The 13,883-nt window shown below is 40.9% G+C and overlaps 2 protein-coding genes across 16 annotated transcripts in view; one reads left to right on the top strand and one right to left on the bottom strand.

Annotated features, from left to right (window-relative positions):
- The first annotated feature begins 714 nt into the window (after positions 1–714).
- Positions 715–9,671, top strand: dusp23a (dual specificity phosphatase 23a). Its single transcript, XM_066676925.1, has 3 exons — positions 715–1,268; positions 3,853–4,045; positions 9,583–9,671. Exons 1-3 carry the CDS (start codon positions 993–995, stop codon positions 9,609–9,611), a joined length of 498 nt encoding a protein of 165 aa, XP_066533022.1. The 5' UTR covers positions 715–992; the 3' UTR covers positions 9,612–9,671.
- Positions 4,928–13,883, bottom strand: part of afdna (afadin, adherens junction formation factor a) — a 101,567-nt gene continuing 92,611 nt past the window's right edge. For 6 of the 15 annotated variants that reach the window (XM_066676908.1, XM_066676911.1, XM_066676912.1 and 3 more), the window contains 4 exons: positions 12,610–12,744; positions 10,103–10,649; positions 6,752–6,839; positions 4,928–6,568 (listed from right to left, as the gene is read on the bottom strand). In XM_066676908.1, the coding sequence (XP_066533005.1) occupies positions 6,412–6,568; positions 6,752–6,839; positions 10,103–10,649; positions 12,610–12,744 (927 nt within the window). In that variant the 3' untranslated portion in view covers positions 4,928–6,411. The remainder of the gene's footprint in view (positions 6,569–6,751; positions 6,840–10,102; positions 10,650–12,609; positions 12,745–13,883) is intronic. The other 9 variants (XM_066676915.1, XM_066676923.1, XM_066676921.1 and 6 more) reach the window with 3 other exon arrangements.

Here is a 13,883-nt window from a genome sequence, read left to right as displayed (position 1 = left end):
CTGCAGAGAAAATGAAATAACTTTTCTGCATGCAACAAAATATTTTTAACTCTGAGAAAAAAGACGTTGTGTTGACGGTTAAGTAAAATACTCAATGTCTATTTGAGTCCTTGTAGTAATGGGGGGAAAACGCTGAACTTAAATTATCCACTGGCAACAAACAACAACGCTGTCCTCTCTCTGCGTGACGTCATTATTTCACTGGCGCCGTGCAGTCAGCGGTCAGAAAGTTCAAGAAACCGCTCACTGGCGGGTGTCGCACGTTGGAAGTTGTGACGTGTATTAAGAGCGACAAAATATTTTAAATATTAATATATTTTAGATGTTACAAGAGCGCCATAATCTTCATAGAATTACATTTTGAAAATGAACGAACTAAAATAAATTACATTTTAAATAAATACTCAGTAATGATTTTCAAAAGCTGAGCCGCATCAGAGAGATCAAAGAGCCGCGGGTTGCTGACCCCTGTCCTAACTGAACTGTCAATTTAAAGCACATTGGTGACACCTGGCGGCTGAAAGCATGAAGAACAGCTATAAATTGTGCTGTGCTGAGTGGTCTTTATCTTGATGTGACATTAATGCAGTTCATTCGTTAAACCAGGACAAACCTACTCAGTGAATGAAGGGAAAATACTGCAACTGGAACATTTTTATACAGTGCGTGTTTGTGCCCACTTTCAGTCCCTCTCCTCTGTTTAGATTTCTTCTCACTTTACTGTACACACACAGTTAAAGTGGATCATTGTCCCAGTTCTGTTGTCCCTCTGTGTGCCCTTGTTAGGGCTCAGGGCAGAAATTGGACAAGGCCCTCCCTTCCCTCGTGTCGATGCGAAGCTTGAGGTGTGTCGGGTGTTTATCACGTGCTCCGGAGCGTCGTTATCCAAGGTTCTTGTGGACGGTCTGAGGATTTCCCCCGAGTCTCTACGGCGCGCTCTCAGCTCTGACTGTGTGCGAGTCCGGGTTTTTGAAGCAGGGTCTGAAGGGAACATGTCTCAGAACTCCGCTCGTCCTGAGAACTTCTCCTGGGTGGTCCCCGGGAAACTGGCGGGTCTGGCTCAGCCCTCGGCTCCGGAGCACTATCGGTTCCTGCTGCAGAGCGGAGTGCAGCACCTGGTCACTCTGTGTGAGAACAAACCCCCGAACTACGAGTGCTGTCCCCAGCTGATCCTCCACCACATACCCGTGGTGGACTTCACCCCGCCCAGCCCCGCGCAGACCCAGAGCTTCATCAGCACAGTGGAGACGGCCAGCTCCAGAGGAGAGGCAAGAGTCCATTTACACTTTTTGCGTCCTTTGAAAAACATGTAGCCCATTTTTTTTGTGGATTTTTAGTTTACAACATCATTTAAAAACAGCAGCTGTGTGAAATACTCGTGGTAAACGGACCAGTAGAAAAGTTGGTTTCATATTCGACATTCGGAATTTTTTTTTCGCCAGTTACCAAACGTATATTCACCGGTACAGTTGCAGATTCCTAATGTAACAAAGGAGACCAAAAAATGGCATTCATAACCTTTATTTACTAAACTGTACTTGCTGAGATTAAGCCAGAAACGCAGCCAATTGTTTTTACCCCTGCGCCCAGCTCCAGCGTTAGGGACCGTCGCACAATTACTAGAATAAATGTATAGTGTTTAATGTAAATATCCAAATATTAATCTCTTTCGTTATTGTACCTAATGATGTCACATCAACTTGCAAATGTACACAGTTTTATTCCTTACACACTAAGGAATAAAAAGGAATACCAAATAAATATTAAAACTTATGGGACAAAATTATATTTATTTATATTTAATCAGATATTTATTCTTTACACATTACAAGGTTTGTTTTGGTGAAAAAAAAGTATTTTATTTTATAATGATTAAAATATCCATATAAATCTATTAATCTCTCACATCGTTGGACCTAATGATGTCAAACCAACTTACAAAAATACAGATATTTCTTCTTCACACATTACAAGGGGTATTTTGGTGAAAAATTGTCGTTTATAAAATTAACGTCTGAATTTTTCACCAAAATAAGCCTTGTAATATGTGAATAATAAATAATCTATACTATTCTGTGGTGGTTTAACATTATTAGGTCCAACGACGTGAGAGAATAATAGATTTATATGGTTATTTTAATCTTTATAAAATGAATGACTGAATTTTTCACCAAAATAAGCCTTGTAATGTGTGAAGAAGCAATATCTGTACTTTTGTAAGTTGGTTTGACATCATTTGGTCCCATAACTTTTAATATATATTTGGTTATTGAATTTATTAAAAATAAACAAATAAATAATACATTTTCCACCAAAATTAGCCTTAGTGTGTAAGGAATAAAACTGTGTACATTTGCAAGTTGATGTGACATCATTCGGTACAATAAGGAAAGAGATTCATATTTGGATATTTACATTAAACACATTTATTCTAGTAATTGTGCGACGGTCCCTAACGCTGGAGCTGGGCGCAGGGATAAAAACAGCGATAGTCGGCTGCGTTTCTGGTTTAATCTCAGCAAGTAGAGTTTAGTAAATAAAGGTTATGGATGTCATTTTTTGGTTTCCTTTGTTACATTAGGATTCTGCAACTGCACCGATGAATATACGTTTGGTAACTGGCGAAAAAAAGCGGAATTCCGAAAGTCAAACTAATGTCGAATATGAAACCGACTTTACCGCGGTCCAGTACAAATGCTCTGAAATTACTTGAAATTAAAATGTTTTACACTGACTTCCATTAAATTATACGTTTTTTCCTCCACCTATTAATGTGGTATTCTGGAGACAGTGACTATGTACAACTCCAGGGCAGAGGTGCGAGTTAATATTATTGGCTGTAGATGACAGTTCAGAGGAGAGATGAGAGTTAACACTGACAGAGTTAGGGGTCAATAGAGGGCGCTAGGGCGCCGCACTTCCTGGTGGAGGAAAAACATTTTTTCACTTAATTAAATAAACATTTATGTGAAATCAATAACTATATATTTGAGATACGAGTATTTTTGCAAATGTGAAATATGTAACAAATTATATTGATAAAAGGGAGTTTCTGTTACATTTATGTTGCTACTGGGCAGTGTTTCTAGGTGTGCTCTGCATGTACAGGGCCAAATTTGTAGCACCCACTCTGGCTGTGTTTGTTTTTTTTAAATACTAGCAGCCCAACCTAGAATATTTTTTACCTGCCACCACTACACTGACAGCTCTAGAGGAGAGAGAGAGTTGATGCTGTCAGCTCTACAGGAGAGGAGAGAGTTCACGCTGACAGCTCTAGAGAGGATTTGATGCTGTCAGCTCTACAGGAGAGGAGAGAGTTCACGCTCACAGCTCTAGAGAGGATTTGATGCTGTCAGCTCTACAGGAGAGGAGAGAGTTCACGCTGACACCTCTAGAGAGGATTTGATGCTGTCAGCTCTAGAAGTGAGACTTCACGCTGACAGCTCTAGAGAGGAGTGTTGATGCTGACTGCTCTAGAGGAGGGAAGTGTTGATGCTGACTGCTCTAGAGGAGGGAAGTGTTGATGCTGACAGCTCTAGAGGAGAGGAGTGTTGATGCTGACTGCTCTAGAGGTGGGAAGTGTTGACACTGACAGCTCTAGAGGAGAGAACACATTCTAAAATATTATTCTAAAAAACTGAAACAAAACTTTAAAATGATGAAAAAGTGGGGAAAACATATATATGATTCTGCTTCTGACAGAGATGGAGCAGTAATAGAATTCAACATTTATTTTATTAAAATAATCATCCAATCACAGCCTGTTTCTCAGTCTTAAGCAAACATGGCTGTACAGCTGATTGATATGTTGATATTTTAGTTGAGTACTTGTTCTTGTTTCATGTGTTCCAGGGAGTGGCAGTGCACTGTATGCATGGCCATGGCCGGACAGGGACGATGTTGGCCTGTTATCTGGTGAAGACGAGGGATATTTCTGGATTGCAGGCAATAAAAGAGATCCGCAAACTTCGCCCAGGCTCCATAGAGACAAGGGACCAAGAGCAAGCAGTAATAAACTTTCAAAAATACCTCCATGAAACTAAAGGTTAGCACCCACTCGGTCAAAGTGAAATTTTTGGGAGATCGTTACATTTTTTTCTCCATGTTTTATTCCACTTTTTCACAGCTTGCTTTGGCATTTTTTTTTTTTTGTTGGACAGAGTCAGAAAATGTCAGGTGTTTTTCACACTATGTGGAAAATTCATGTAAATGATCCTTTTAGATTTACTTCAAACTGGAAGGGAATATTGTTTTGCTTTTCCTGTAAAGTTACTTTGCATAAACAGGGTTTTTGTATAATTCCAGCGATACACACAGACACACACACATGGATATGGGTGTGTTACAGCAGGGAAAACCTGAGAAACAGAAACAGAAGTTGAGAAACATGGCTAATCCATACTTTTGCAGAACAAACAATTCTGCAAAACAGATCTTAGTTGTAACCTCATTGGGACCACACCTGAAAACTGTCTTTGATTCCTGTTCAAACAGACACTAAGCTTCAAACAGACTTCTCTCGGTTTCATGTGAGTGTGGTTTCTGTTCATACTGAAAGGAAGGACAAAAGTTCTACATTCCTACTCATGGTCATGTCATTATTTAAGGGGCCAGAAGTGAAGACAGCAATTTATTAACACCTATGTAGTGTTTCTCCAGCATTCTTTATCATCTCAGCTGTCATCAGGTGCTATACTCTTCATTTTCAGCTGTGGACAAAAGGGCACTTCTGAAGATTATTCCCTGTTTGAATTGACAGATTTCTGGTTAATTTAATCTTTTAAATGTAAACTGTAATTGGTCAGAGACCTGTGAGATTTTCCTTTAGTGTGTGTCTTGGCCATAGACCGTGTCCATAAATTAAAAAACTGTAAGAACTGCTTTGCCTTCTCTACCTTTCACTGCAGTAAAAAAAAATATTACCCCCTTCAAAAAAGTAGTTTATTTTTTGTAAAATCTGCATTTATTTATGATTTACAAAAGCCTAACATGTAACAACCATTAAAATGAATCAAATAAATTCTTTAACCTAAAATGGAAAACATGAACGTGTATACATGTCAGTTTACATTTTTTGAAGCAGAAAAAAAGAGGATATTGACACTATAGCCTTATGCATCATTTTAAATTTACAAAGTTTGTGTAGTCTGAAAAATTATTTACACATACACCAGCAAATCTAGACTGTCAGTGGAGATATGTAACCACACCTTCAATGCAAATATAATCTCCAATACTGTAGTTAAGGGAAATCTACTTAAACCCAAAATGAATCTGTATAACAATCAGGGCTTTTCTGTCAGAAAAAGGTATACAAATAATTCTCTGATGTGTATGCTTCTCACAGGTTAATTTCCAACAGATGGTCCAGACTTATAAATAGAAAACAATGCGCAACTGTGTCACAAGGTTCAAATAAATACCTGCTAAGCAAAGGCGAGGCATCCACTTCTCATCTCCTTTTACCTCTTTTCTCAAATCACCTCTTTAACGTATGCTACCATCAAACTGGTCAGAACTACATCAGCTGCTCAGTGTCACGCAACTATACAAACGCCCATTCAGTTCAATCGAGTCCATTCAGTAAGAGTACAAAACTTAAGTGGGAAAATAGAAAACTCTGAATATTATAAAACTGAAACTTCTGCTCCCCCTGGAATGACACATTTGCCAACAGTCAAAATAAAGATTCTGAAGTCAGAGGAAGACTGACGTTTGCAAATCATGCTGACGAGGTCACGCGAACTTCGTCCAAAGAATAAAAATGAGTTCAACGCAGACGCACCAGAGGTGAGGAAAGTTCAACAGTGTATATGAACATATAAGTGAACCAGCAGCTCTATGTTTGGAATCCATTAAGGTGGTTGCACACTTTACTCAAAAGCTACAAAATCAAATCTACTGCGACCAACTCCATCCCATAAACTGGTGGGTCACGTGAACGCAAGATATCGGTCTGTTCTATATCAGCACTTGTTTTCAGAAGGACACTAAATGTGTAAGTATGCAGATAGAGCATAATAGACCACCATAAAAATGTCCCACGTTACTGAGTGATACTTAAAAATAATAATAAAACGTGAAGAGAGCATCACTTTGTTTGAATAACATTTCACAAACAAAAATGTCATTTGAAATTTATCATTAATATAATTAAAACATTTTACAGTGCTTTATTATAATATCGTCTTTGTTATTTTAGAGGGAAACAGTGAGGCACTGTCGCTCTTATTGCAACGATGCTTCTAAATTATATTCAGTGGTCCAATAATTCAACACAAGTCAAAAAGGAATTTTGGAAATCTGTGGGAAGCTCTGGCTGGATCTCTGGATCATTTCTTTTTATTTTTTTCTCTGTATTTTTCCAGTGCTGGGTCAGGGATTAGTGATCAGTCCGGCTAAGGCTGCTGGTTACTGTTTAGTGTTCAGTTCGTTTTCCAGCTCCATCAGCTTCCGAGAGGCCTTCACTTTGTTTGAAACTTCTTTTCCCTGTGAGAAGAGTCTCTGGCGCTCCTTAAATGTGAGGTTCTCAGGGGCTCCACCTAAGGAATTCTCCTGCTCTTGACCACTGCAACGAGACAAGTCCCTTCATCATTCAAGCAAGATGTTTATCTTTGTCTGCAAAAATGGGCCTAAAAATCTAGAAGCCATCAGAACCAGACATTTTAGACATCCACAGATGAAGCTGAACAGTTTTATTTGGTTTGATTAACCCTCACAAGACGCCTTTTATATTTCCAAAGCCACTCACCCTTTTGTCCATTTCTCTCGTGGGTCCTTGTAAACTTCTCCTGATCCTACAACTCCTGCTGTTGTGTTTCCAGTGTATGAATTAAATCCTGTTTTGGTTTTGGCAAATGGTGAGAAACAGAACGCAAACAGTGAACTTCATGGCAAATATTGGCTGCTTTGTTTCGAGTAAATGGTAATTTCAGTTGTTAAAAAGCTGCTGGGTTTGAAATGGAACATTGCTTGGCTGGAAAACTGGACTGTTCTCTTGTTTCATCTCACTGCAGACTAGGGATGCACTCTGATATTGGAATCATATTGGTAATAGGACAATTCTCTAAAATATTTGGCACAAAAAGACTTTTAGGTGTAACATATTTCAAACCAACATTTGATTTTTGAAAAGCAGAACTATTAGGCGGCAGACCTTCACCATCAACAGCATACAACACAATTATTGGCTATAAGTAGATAACTAGAATTCCCAAATCTGTGCATTCCCTGTGCAGACACAGAACATTCAGTAATCTTCGGGGCATCATTTGTTATATTTATTTGTTCCAAAACTCTAAAGAACGCAACTAAATGTTAAATAGTGCCCCAAACGGTCTTAATCTTAACCCAGCAACTTTTGTTAACATTTTAACATTTCTACAGTAAGTTGCATTAGCCACAGACCAGAAGCTGAAGATCTAGAAGAAGCTGGCTGTGTTAGTCTAGAAGCATTTGAAAGCACACCTGAAGCAGGGTCCCTGGATCAGTAGGTGAAGGTGGAGGTCAGCCAGCCAGCATGAGCTTCATCAGTACGAGGTTGGCTTTAGACACACTAGCCCAAATGTGAACTATAAAACTAAAATGCTTGCTGTATCTTTTCAGCTGACTCTGCTACTGAGTCTAAAACCGGATTGGAAAGGAAGCCTTTATTTAGGCATGTTTAGTGTTTCTCTGATCTCTCACAGTGTTTACGAAGTGCTGTGGCCAACGAAAGTCAACACCACTGGCCTTTACCGTGACCTCCACCTTTGACCCGCCGACAGAATCATCTTGAGGGCTCACGTGTCTGTGTGTGTCTGTCTGTCAGGGTGAGAAGCAGCATGGTTCTCCTTCTACAACCTGGAAAATCAACCTTAGTTCATACAGCAGTTGTGGTTTTGGCACAACCTCGATCCAATGCATGTTGTTTTAATTTCTTGGATGATGAAATGAACTGGGAAGGGGTGGAGGGGTGCAGACACAAACACATTGACGTGTGTGAACTAAAAAACCCACTCTGCTGGTGGAGGAAAAAAAAAATTTCTCAAGCAAAAAGGACCAGAAGAGTGCTTGTCTGGAACTGGGCTTGGACATTTCAGGAAGGTACTGCTCAAACCACAAATTTAGAAACCACTGCAACATAAAAAAGGGTCCTTTCAAGTGAGTTATAAATATGGATTTTGTAGATAATTCAATACCAAATATATTAACTTACAAAAGCCACCCCAGGCTCCATTGGTATTCATGGCCTATGGATAATATTCTTCCTTTTCACGCACCATAAAAAAACCCATCTGAAAGCGCTCTTCAGCCCAAAAAGCCCTTTAGCTCAGAAGCCTTGGCTCCACCAGGAGAGGGATGAACCTCCAGGGACTGGAGGCAATGAGATGGGTCTGGAGCCTCAGGTGCTGTGTGGTCACCTGAAGCTTCAGGGTGGGTCTGTGAAAAAGGAAGGCGTGCAGAAGCCAATGATGATGTGATACAAACACACAAACCCAGAAGAGGACAGCCAGGCAGTTTAGAAAAGAGCAGGGACAGCAAGCCAAAGTGGCAACTGCAACACGTACAGCTGTGTGAATGAATATACAATGTAGAAAAAACGTTTAATCTACTCATCAGGAGTGATTACATGATTTATTACAAATGCCAATGGTATAAATAATCTCCTGATATTATAAGGAATGCATTAGCATATTTCCAACAGCATCAGTCAGAAGAATTACCAAAGACAACACTTTCCTTGTACATACATTTACTTATAGTAAAAGCCAAAAGCAGCTACTTTGTTTTTTTTTCCTTTCTTCAGTACCTGCTTACTAGCTTTTACCATGTATCTTTGAAATTATTGTCTGTGGTAACTGCACACACATGGGAAAGATGCTTAAAATAATGCATCCCTGTAATACTTGACATTTCCAATTTGTACCTATCAAGCTTCAGCAGTGTTGCAGACCAAAAGGAATGGCTAAACTGATTGGGGAGATGGAGAGCAGAGCAATGCATGGGCAGTAATAGCAAATAGCAGTGGACATACAGCCAGATTAAACTCAGAAACAGTCTACGCAAGGACGGATGTTGCCAGTGGGATTGGGCATTTACTGCGGTGGGAAAGCAAGGTTTGTGATTTGTTTCTTAATTAGAAAAAAATGCAGCTCAGATCATAGCAGGGTCCATTGGATGCGGGGAGTAGCTAGCTTTGTGCAGGTTACATGCAAGGTCAGATACACTGGGCATCTTTGTTAGACTGGGTTGCATTACAGGCATTTTTTGGATTTTGTGCAAAGCTGTTTAAAACATCTGGCCTAGAAGAAGTTTCCATGTACATTCAAATGACCTGATGAATAATATGAATATGTACCAACACAAGTATGAATATAATAAGGCTAAAAGAAATTTGAGACATTTCTGCTAAAAGATGATTCAAGAAAAACATGACAATTCTAAAAATTGTGACCAAATGTGAAGCAAAGAAAGAGAAAAAATAAAAAAGATGAAACAAACTAATGTGATGTAAATCATATTGAGGAATGAGATACATTTTTAAACAGCAATGCACAAAAAGTGTGTGCCTCATGTGACAGATCTTTTCCCCTTTGCCAGTGACAAGAAGCCAGTGTCTCGTTCCCTGAGCTGATATTGGACGAGTGAGCGTCTGCGGAGGCCTGAGCCTACCCCAAAGCAAACCACAGAGAGATGAAATGGCCGGCGAAACCAACAGTACTCGAACTGAATTTGGAGTGGACAGCCAATCACGGGCTCTAATCGATTGCTTTTACACCGTCAGGATGATTGGAAGAAGAAGAACTAGGGAGTGGAGGCGAAGACATCAAATTTGGACAGATAATCCAAAAACAATACAAATCTGATTGACTAATGGAAATAAAGACAACACAAAGTGATGGAAAACAAGAAATGAGCAATCACGCAAGTGACTTTGCTAAAAGTTCTATGGAGATTATACAGAGAGAGGGGGAGAATGGAGAGAATTGCCTCTCACTTGGAAACAGAAAAACAAACAAAAACCAAAAAAAAACTAAACATGAATGGGAAATCAACCAATAAAAAGGAAGGAGGAGCAGGGGCAGACGAGGGGCCTCCTCTCTCTCCTCAGCATCTCTACCTTTTGGGGCGCCTGATGGAATGAAGCTGGGTTTGGTGGGAGGGGGAGGGGCTTGCCCTGCCTTGGGTGCGGTACTGTTGGCATTGGCCAGCGGGGGCTGCTGGAATGAGCTGGACAGAAAGATGCCGTCTGAAAGCGGCCGGGGCTTGCGCACGGCTGGAAGAGGCGGCTGGGGCTTTGGGGCGGCTGGGAGGTCGCCATAGGACTTGCGTGTGGCCGAAAGCTTAACCTGACCTGCTAAGCCTGCGTCCTCCTCCTCCTCGTCATTGTACGAGACAAACTTGGCAGTGTACAAGGTGTCGGGGGAGACGACCTGGGTTTTGAGGTAGGAGGTGTTTCTCTGAGGCGGGGTTGGAGGAGGGTTGCTGCTGCTGTTGTTGTTGTTAGTGGCGGGAGCGGGTGCGGGAGTGGGGGGCTGGTAGTCCCGGGGCAGAGGAGGTCTGTACAGACCAGGCTCGTCCGGCGTCAGCAGCTTGCGCTCGGCCTCCTCGTGCTGCCGGCGCCGCTCTGCCTCCAGACGGGTGTAGTATTCCTCCTCCTGTCTCCTCTGAGGGGGAATAGAGGGAGAGCCGGTTAGAGCTGCTTTAGACGAGCCTCTTTGTGCTCCTGTACCTGCACAACAGGTCACTGGGGAAGTCCTAATATCTCACGGGGAGGTCCTAATGACCATTAGCTTTTTACATATCCTTTATTACATCTATTACTAGAAACCATGTTTTATATTTATTTAGCCAGATACAGCTGCACCTACATGCTCCTTTACCTGGTTACTGCTGAGGTTTAAGCTAAATGCTAAAGCTATTATTACTGGGATGTACCAACATTTTCTGGAAACACTGTAGCCTTGAAACTATGTACAGAATGTTAGATATTTGTCAAGTCCATTTGCATAGATATGAATTAATGACTATGTTTAAAAGATGTTTATTAAAGTACTATTAAAATACATTAAAGCATTTTTGCAGGTTGTTACACCTGATGCTGTAGCCAGTTCTACAATGATATACTAATACCATACAGTGACTTTTCTTACAGCTAATAATTTTAGGCTGTTACTATAACCTTCACTAGAACAATCAACTTGCACTCTTCTTTTATTTGATTCAATTCAATTTAATAAGCATTTTAAAGGTGTGCAAAAGAGCACTATTTAAAGATAATGTCTTTTTCAGGGCCCTAGCCCCCATTACCATTTGGGTCCACTAGGAGTCGCCAGAGAGTTGAGAAAGTCAGCTAAGGGCACAAGCAAATTGGGCTGGTCCTAACTGCTGTGGGAAAATTTGAGCAGATTATGTGTAAGGTGCTCTGGGACTGTCTGGCATTTGAGTGTTTGCTCAGTGGAAAGGCTGCTCTGGTCTCTGTAAATGGATTCCCTGGGTTAGTGTGTAGTGCAGATGTCACTGATGAACGAATGAGAGGGGGCTGGAATGGCCTCCACAACAGGTGTTGGATGTTTCCAATAGCGGTTCCAAGCAAATGTCTATGGAATGACAATGGCTTCCCAACAAAATGTTGGACTCTGTATAAAACCTGACAAGTGATTTGCATGCTTTTTTGTGGGGGGGGGTGGGTGGGTGGGGATACATCACAAACACAGGAGAGGGAGACATGCAATTGGACATCATAACAGGGCTCTGAATTTCCAGTGGTCTGAAAATGACAGACAGACAGAATAAATGGTCACAAACACTGAGACAATGTTCTGATTGAGCACTCGTGATGAATGAGGTAGATTCAGACCACTGGTAATTCAATGGCCCGGTGAAACATTTCATAAGCAACTGAGACTGGACATGTAACACACACGTGTTACACAGATTTAAATTAATCTTGAGCAGAGATAATAGCATAGTGCGATTATTGATCCTGACTGACCTAACAAAGCCTGCTTTAACTGGCTCACTAAGGAAACCGTATCTCTACTCCAATGTCACATGGTCAACCCAGAGTACTGGGCATTTGTAGGAGCCTCCTGTCACAACCACTTACAGCTTCTGGCAGAATTCATCCATATGGAACTCAGTTGAAACCTTAAAGAAGGTCAATGTTAATACAAACACACAAAGCCCACCACTTCCGGTTCAGGAAAATGATAATACATAACGGATCCTTTGGAAATGCAAAAACCTCAGATTCCATCCACATAAAAGTCACTAGTGCGTAGGGGGCCGAGGTAAACTATAATTAGTTTGACATATGCCAGCATATCAACTTCAAATACAGGCCATATTAACAAGCACAAATATTATAACATCAATAAACAGGAAAAAATCTGACATGTGGCTATCCTAAAATGAAAGCTCTCCCCACTACAGCTACCATCTAAATAGCTCTTGCACTCCATCATTACGAAATGGCCTTTCATTTACTCCTAAACGCCTCTAAATGAAATGCACTGTTTGTTACCAACATAATCTAACATTATGTTGGAGAGACAGATGTTCAGGATTTATAAAGGTTGTAGCTAGCATGTGCTGCCAGCTCCTGAACTGGTCAACCTGGTGTACCTTCTCCTCAGTCTCTCGCCTGGCCCTCTCCTCTTCTCTCCAGCGTCTCTCCTCCTCCTGTTTGGCCCGTTCTTCTGCCTCACGTTTACGGATCTCCTCCAGCTGCTGCTTCCGCCTTCGCTCCTCATCCTGCAGCTGAGGAGGTGCACACACAATATAACTGAGAAACACACACACACAAAAATGCACAGCTGCTTCCACGTTGGGAGCTGGATTAGATCTGGCATCCTTAACAATGCTAATTGTTACGGTTGTTGCATTGATTGAGTAATCAAGTGTATCCCAATAGTGGCAACTAACTGACATATTAATTATAATTGATTAACACAGAGGGAGGTTCTGTATCATGTAAGGACAGTTTGACAATGTTTCTCACAACAGTATCTGAGAGTACTAGTATCTGAACAACTGCATGCATCATTAAAAGACACATTTATACAAATTAAAAAGCAGTAAATAACTAGTTGTGTAAAATAATCAATTGTATTTTTTTCCTCTTACTGTGACAAACACACATCAAGCGCATTGAAGACCCAAGTATTTAAAAGGAGTAGCACCATTGTGAGCATATCACAGTCCTGTAGTCTGAAACTCAATTCTGGAATTAGAGCAGAATTAAGTATATACATATTGGAAGCTGTAAATGGGCATGCATTTGACTAGAGATTTACACTAACATACGGTTAAACAGTAAAACAGTGGGTTGAAAAAACCCAATGCAGTTTTAGACCCATGCCAAAACCTCTGTATAAACAGTGCTCGTTTTCAAAAGACTAATCTAATGTATTGTGAAAAGGCATTTTTTGTATATTTTAAAACGATTCAGCCACTACTAGGACCCTGTGGCACAGCATTGTGCACTGCAGCTAGGCACACAGGCAACAACCATTCATGCAGACAAACACCAACATGCGACAAAACCTGCAAAGAGGAGCTTAAGACTCCTTCCCATCAGCACAAACACATGAGCAAAATAATAATAGCCCCCAAACACGATAAACAAAGGAAAAACCACACAAAACGCCTTTCCACGTTTGTAACAGACATATGCATACCACAGTACAGCTGCATCCAAATATGGAAGGAAACTGAAGGGAAGAGAGCAAAGCACGGATGATAAAAGGCAATGTAGCATAAAAGCATGGAGACTCTCAGCCTGATGGTAATGAGCAGAATGGGAGAGAGCAGCTGACCGTTGTGGCCTGAGCATGCAGCCAAGGCCTCGCAGCAGGAAAGAGAGGGTCAGAAGAACATGCACCCACTAGCCGTCCCTT

Source organism: Hoplias malabaricus, chromosome 7 (assembly GCF_029633855.1).
Source record: "Hoplias malabaricus isolate fHopMal1 chromosome 7, fHopMal1.hap1, whole genome shotgun sequence".
In the NCBI taxonomy this organism is placed as follows: domain Eukaryota; kingdom Metazoa; phylum Chordata; class Actinopteri; order Characiformes; family Erythrinidae; genus Hoplias; species Hoplias malabaricus.
This window is presented reverse-complemented; position numbering and strand designations above follow the sequence as displayed.

Coding starts and splice junctions, on each gene's coding strand:
- dusp23a (XM_066676925.1), top strand. CDS start 993: ATGTCTCAGAACTCCGCTCGTCCTGAGAACTTCTCCTGGGTGGTCCCC. Junction 1,269..3,852: donor CGGCCAGCTCCAGAGGAGAG/GCAAGAGTCCAT, acceptor CATGTGTTCCAG/GGAGTGGCAGTGCACTGTAT. Junction 4,046..9,582: donor ATACCTCCATGAAACTAAAG/GTTAGCACCCAC, acceptor CCCCTTTGCCAG/TGACAAGAAGCCAGTGTCTC.